Raw genomic sequence first — 5,799 nt, 5'->3', positions numbered from 1 at the left:
GATAGGAGTCTCACGGTCTCTCCTGCCCGGGCTGGCTTTGAACCACGATCCTCAGATCTCAGCCTCCTGAGTAGCTAGGATGACAGGCGTGAGCCACCAGCGTCCGGCTTTGCTGGCTATTTTTGAGACAGGGTTTCACTTCTTGCCCTGGTGTACATCCGGTCTGCCATTTTGCCTATTTTAAGTTTCTTGTTGTCGTTTGCATGGTAGGAGCGTGCCACTGTGTCTAGCTTTCCTCTGTTGAGACCCTTTACTCTCTGATAGTGGACTTTTTTCCCCAGGCTGGCCTGCAACCACAATCTAACCTCAGGCTTCCACAAAACTTAGGATAACAGGCATGTGCCACTGCACCTGGTTTGAAAGGAAGTCCTGTGTGACCTTTTCTGCCTGGGTTGGCCTCGAACTGAGATCCTCCCATTTTCCAGCCTCCCCGAGTAGCGAGGATTACGGGTGTGATTCAGAGACGCCTGGCTTGAATTTTAACTATTTTGCCATCTCTTTGAATGACTGGCATGTTTCACTTAGCACAGTGTCCTAAAGGGTGTACCTTGGGACAGAATTACTTTGCTTTTTGACGACTGATATTGCACAGTACCTAGGTCCTGCACTGTGCCTCAGCGCCACTTCTGGCTTTTTCTTTTTTATGTGGTACTGAGGAGTCGAACCCGGGGCTTCATGCATGCTAGACAAGCACTCTACCACTAAGCCACGTTCCCAGCCCTCTGGTTGTCCATTTTCTTTGTAACTTAAGTCTTTCCGAGCATGATCATGTTACCTCTTCTTCCATGACATAGGTGAGCAGTTTCCAGTCCCATTCCACTGCTTTGGCATTGGCTGGATGTAGCCTGAAATTCAAGTGACATGCATTAGAATTCCGGAGAACTTAGTGGACGCAGTGCTAGGGATCTGAAGATGAGTCCCAGCCCGCCCTGCAGGGACCAAACCATGTCAATCGGAGGTAGCTGTCAGTCAATACGCTTTACCTATCGGGAACTCAGGATGCCCTGGGATTTGTGGCGCTAATCATAATATTCTACTTCTCAGTTCAGCGATTGGCCCAAAACATCAGCTCACGTTTCAGGTAAAGCCAATCCGGAATCCATTCCAGAACTGTCGTATCTGGAGTATCACAAAAGCTTGTGGCTGAGGACTAACTGTGAGGAACCCAAAGACATAATAAAGCAGAGCTACAAAAGCATCCTGGTGACCAGTTTTGAGCATAGAAGCAAGTAGCATCTATTTTGTGTGTGTATGCTGGTACCAGACCTTTGCACTGAAGACCTCGGGCTCTTGCTTAGCTTTTCCCTTTAAGGTTGGAGCTCTACCACTTGAGTCATACCTCCACTTATGGCTTTTTGCTGGTGAAGTGGAGGTTAAGAATCGCATGAACTTTCCTACCCTGGCTGGCTTCCACTGTGATCTTCAGATCTCAGTCTCCTGAGTAGCTAGGATTACAGATGTGAGCCACGGGTTCAAGTCACATTTTAATTCTAGGTTTCTAGTATGCAATGTCACCAAATTCTCTCTCTTGCTCTTTCTGGTACTGGGGCTTGAACTCACAACCTGGGCAATATCCCTGAGCTTTTTCATTCAAAGCCTTGAGCCACCGTTCCACTTCTGTTTTTTTTTTTTTTTTGTAATTAGAGATCAGAGTCTCATGAGTTTCTGCCTGGGCTGAGTGCAAACTGCAATCCTCAGATCTCAGCCTCTTGAGCACTTAGGGCTTGCTCCACCAAGTCCTCCCAGTACTAAATTCTCTTTCACCAGTTGTTAAAGACAGTTCTGATGGGCTTTTGTGATCACATCTATCTAAATAACCCTTTAAGAAACCCTCGTGGGCAGTGTGGCTCAGGTGATCAGAACACTTGCCCATCAAGCACAAGGCACTGAGTTCAAGCCCCAGGAGCACCTTTAAAAAACAAACCTTCCCTCCTAAAGCTTAGGAAAGAGAAAATTGAGTCGAATTCCCCTAAACTCCCCGACAGCCAGTGTTACAGCTCATACTGTTGGATTTTCATGAGCAGCATGTAGGCTTCTTTGAGGACATCCACGGTCTCGGAGCCGCTGAGCAGTATTTTCTGGATGATGTGCGCCACGATGTCTCTGGGTGGGTAATGCTGCGGTGACACGAAATCCATCAAAAACTGCACGGTCCCCAGGGGGAAGTTTTCTTCAATGGTGTTGGCCACCATCCTTAGTCTTCGATTAGGGATGGGTTCTAATTTTTGACCTTTGCTCTGTAGAGAGAAAAAGAAACAGAAAATCAGGATGGCTTCCCATAGTGTATAAAACCCAGAGGTTTTTCTGGAATAGGTTCAGTGAAGACTGTAAAGAAAAGTCTGTCAGTCCCTCTGTTCATCCACTCATCCATCCATTTTTAGCATGGGTACCGGGCTTGAATTCAGGGCCTGGGCACTGTCCTTTTGCTTTTTCATCTATCTATCTATCTATCTGTCTGTCTGTCTAATTTTTGGTATGGGTATGAGGCTTGAATTCAGGGCCTGAGTGCTGTCCCTTAAGCTTTTTATTTTTGGTGCTCTACCACTTGAGCCACAATGCCACTTCCAGCTTTATGGTGGTTTACTGGAGGTAAAGTGTTTCATGGACTTTCCTGCCTGGGCTGGCTTTGAATCATGATCCTCAGATCTCAGCCTCCTGAGTAGCTAGGCTGACAGACCAGTGTCTGGTCCCCAGAGCTGACAAGGGTACGATCCTGTGTGATCTGGAAGGTATAAGGGCACCAGCGAGAGAAAGGCATAGGAGCGGAAGACAAGAACATGGCAGAGATCTGCTAGCGAGTCAGCCACACGAGTGCTTTACATCCATCTCATCAGCGATCCTGCGAAGCTAGGGCTTGCACAAGTAGAAGGGATTCCTCCCATGCTGATGTTTAAGTGTGGAGCCTGAAATCTGAACCCAGATCTGATTTCGTCTACAAGTAGTGGGGGGGGGGGGAAAGATCAAACCTTTACTGAAGACTTGGCCAGTTCTCTCAGGCATGGACCCCAGGTTAAAGGAACCTTCGCGAGGTCTATGGAAAGGACACTTAATCCCTGGAGGGGAGAAGTGTCGGCTCACCTCCCGGGTGTCTTTATCGGGGATTAGTGTCTGGAAGAAGAGGTGATGGACGGGAGGGCGCAGGAAGTACTTGAGCCTGTGTAGGCAGGGCCTGTTGAACGCCCCGCCCTGTGGGACTTGCGGTTGCACCTGCGCAGACTTGGCGTTGGTAGGCTCTGATGGTCTTCGGTCTTTTGTAGCTGCGGTCGGTGTGACCTGAAGCCAGGGGACTTTCACTAAGGGAGCTTCGGGCTGTGGAGATGGCGGCATGGGGGAGCAGCTGGGAGAGGAGGGGGTGGAGATGTCCATAGGAGTGTCACGACTCAGGATATCACTGTGATCTGGTGGTGAGCGGGCTAGGTGGCCTGCTAACTGTGGCGCAGGTCTCAGGGACCGTGACGTGTTTGCTGGGGGCGGCGATGTGTGGTTGCTTGGTGGCTGTGGGATGGTGGCTGGTGGCTGTGGTATAGCTCCTGGTAGCTGTGATCCAACTCCTGGTGATAGTGGCACATCTGGTACGCGGGGCACGTCTCCTGACCATGGTGGCGTGTCTCCCAGAGCCTGTGGCCTGGGTGGCGTAGCTGGGTATGATCGGTGTGGAGGCGGGCCTGGCAGATGCGGAGGTAGACGCGGACAGTCTTGCGGTGTGCTCGGGGGGTGTGGAGGCCAGGACAAATCTTGGGGTGGGTGAGAAATAATCTGAGGAGCACACGGTGCATTCGGCCGGGCGCAGGGCACATTCTGAGGAGGGGCTGGCACATTCAGCGGGGCACAGGGTACGTTCGGCGGGGAGCGGGGGACATTCTGGGGGGAGGGTGGTACCTTCTGGGGGGGGCCAGGTACCTTCTGCAGGGCGCAGGGCAGGTTCTGCGGAGCGGGTGGCACATTCTGAGAGCATGGCGTGTTCTGCAGAGAGCATGGCGTGGTCTGCAGAGAGCATGGCGTGGTCTGCAGAGAGCATGGCGTGTTCTGCAGAGAGCATGGCGTGTTCTGCAGAGAGCATGGCGCGGTCTGCAGAGAGCATGGCGCATTCTGCAGAGTGCACGGGGCATTCTGCGGGCCACTGGGCACTGTCTGTAGAGCACATGGTGCTCCTCCTTGAAGCGGCTGAGACAGAGCCAGAGTTTGGCCCAGCATGGTCTCTGATGGGCAGGACAAGGCTCGAGGGGGACACGAGGAGGGCCGGGGGGGATAGGCGCAGGCTTGTGGGGGGCACGGGGAGGTTCGCAGGGGGCACGGCAGGGCTGGTAGTGGACAAGGCACATCCCGCTGCGTGCATGGTAAGGGCGCCCTCTCATTGTTACTGTTGCTATTGCTTATGGGGGAGAACGAAGACAGCTGTAGGTTGGCCAAGAAGCTGAGATCACTTCGGAACGTGGTTGAGCCGCCATTCGGCTGCCCCGGGTACGTCGAGTCCTGCCGGATCGCTCCTTCATAGATGCTTCCCTCCGTGTCCAAGCGCAGCGGGGTGCTGTTCATCACTCTCCGGGTTGGAGGCCGAGAACTTCTGTCCACCTGGCTTTCTGTCACCTCTTTGCTGGAGCATGTCTGAAGGCTATCTGGCTCCTTCTGGGAGGGAGCAACAGGGTCCGAAGTCAGATCGAGGGTGGCAATGGGTCTACTTTCTTCCTCGCCGGTGGTGAGATCGATCACACAGTGTCCGTTGCGGTCCTTGGCCCTTGGTCTGGGTTCTCTAGTTAAATCAATGAAGTCCTGCGGAAGAATTTGCAAGAGGAGTTAGAAGATGAGCAGAGGAGCTCACGCCTGTAATCTCAGCTACTCAGGAAGCTGAAATCTGAGGATCACACGGATCGAAGCCAACCCGGGGGCAGGACAAGTCTGGGAGACTCTTATTGCCAATGAACCAGCAAAAAGTTGAAAGTGGAGCTGTGGCTCAAGTAGTACAGCACCAGCCTTGAGTGGAAAAAGCTAAGGGGGCAGGGGACCAGGTCCTCAGTTTAAGCCTCAGTAACAAAAAAGAAGAAGAATGTCATTATCTGCGAAGAATGACAGTCTAGTTTTAGAGGATGTTTACTTCTTAGACAATCTGCACATCTTACCTACATAAACATTAGTAATACTGTGTAATAACAGCTAATTTCTTTATTTTGTCAGTTGTGGAGCCTGAATTCTGGGCACTGTCTCTCAGCTCTTCAGCTCAAGGCTAGCGCTCTACCACTTGAGCCACAGCGCCACTTCTGTTTTTTCTGCTTATGTGGTGCTGAGGAATCGAACCCAGGGCCTTATGCATGCGAGGCAAGCGCTCTACCACTGAGTCACCTTCCCAGCCCCAAACAGTTGATTTCTTTACCGTCTTGATATGGGTAAGCAGGAATGCAGTGGGAAATTTATTCTGATCAAAGGAGAACAAGGAATTATAAGGGATCTCAACCTCAAGCTTTTTATTTTTTGCTACCAGTAATGGGGCTTGAACTCAGGGCCTTGGTCTTGTCCCTTCGCCCTTTTGCTCCAGGCTGGCACTCTACCACTTGAGCCACACCTCTACTTCCAACTTTTTGGTGGTAATTAGAGATGAGTCTCATGGGCTTTCCTGCCCAGGCTGATTTGGAACCACAATCCTCAGCTCTCAGCCGCAGTTGACAGCCACGAGTGTTAGGGTAAGCAAATGTAAGAGGACTTGTGTACAAAGAATGGATAGGGTGTGGGCTGGGAAGGTGGCTCAGTGGTAGAGCGCTTGCCTTGCATGCTCGAGGCCCTGGGTTCGATTCCTCAGCACCACAT

The 5,799-nt window shown here is 51.6% G+C and overlaps 1 protein-coding gene across 1 annotated transcript in view; it reads right to left on the bottom strand.

The window, feature by feature from the left end:
- Positions 1 to 5,799, bottom strand: part of Simc1 (SUMO-interacting motifs containing 1) — a 27,123-nt gene that overhangs the window by 15,981 nt on the left and 5,343 nt on the right. The window contains exons 2-7 of the mRNA XM_013015975.1: positions 4,166 to 4,770; positions 3,838 to 3,934; positions 3,687 to 3,756; positions 3,079 to 3,608; positions 2,005 to 2,237; positions 776 to 845 (exon numbers count right to left, since the gene is read on the bottom strand). Coding sequence (XP_012871429.1) covers positions 776 to 845; positions 2,005 to 2,237; positions 3,079 to 3,608; positions 3,687 to 3,756; positions 3,838 to 3,934; positions 4,166 to 4,770 — 1,605 coding nt within the window. The remainder of the gene's footprint in view (positions 1 to 775; positions 846 to 2,004; positions 2,238 to 3,078; positions 3,609 to 3,686; positions 3,757 to 3,837; positions 3,935 to 4,165; positions 4,771 to 5,799) is intronic.

This window comes from Dipodomys ordii, unplaced genomic scaffold (assembly GCF_000151885.1).
Source record: "Dipodomys ordii isolate 6190 unplaced genomic scaffold, Dord_2.0 Scaffold29, whole genome shotgun sequence".
In the NCBI taxonomy this organism is placed as follows: domain Eukaryota; kingdom Metazoa; phylum Chordata; class Mammalia; order Rodentia; family Heteromyidae; genus Dipodomys; species Dipodomys ordii.
The sequence above is the reverse complement of the archived record's forward strand: the minus strand, read 5'-3'. Positions and strand labels throughout refer to the sequence as shown.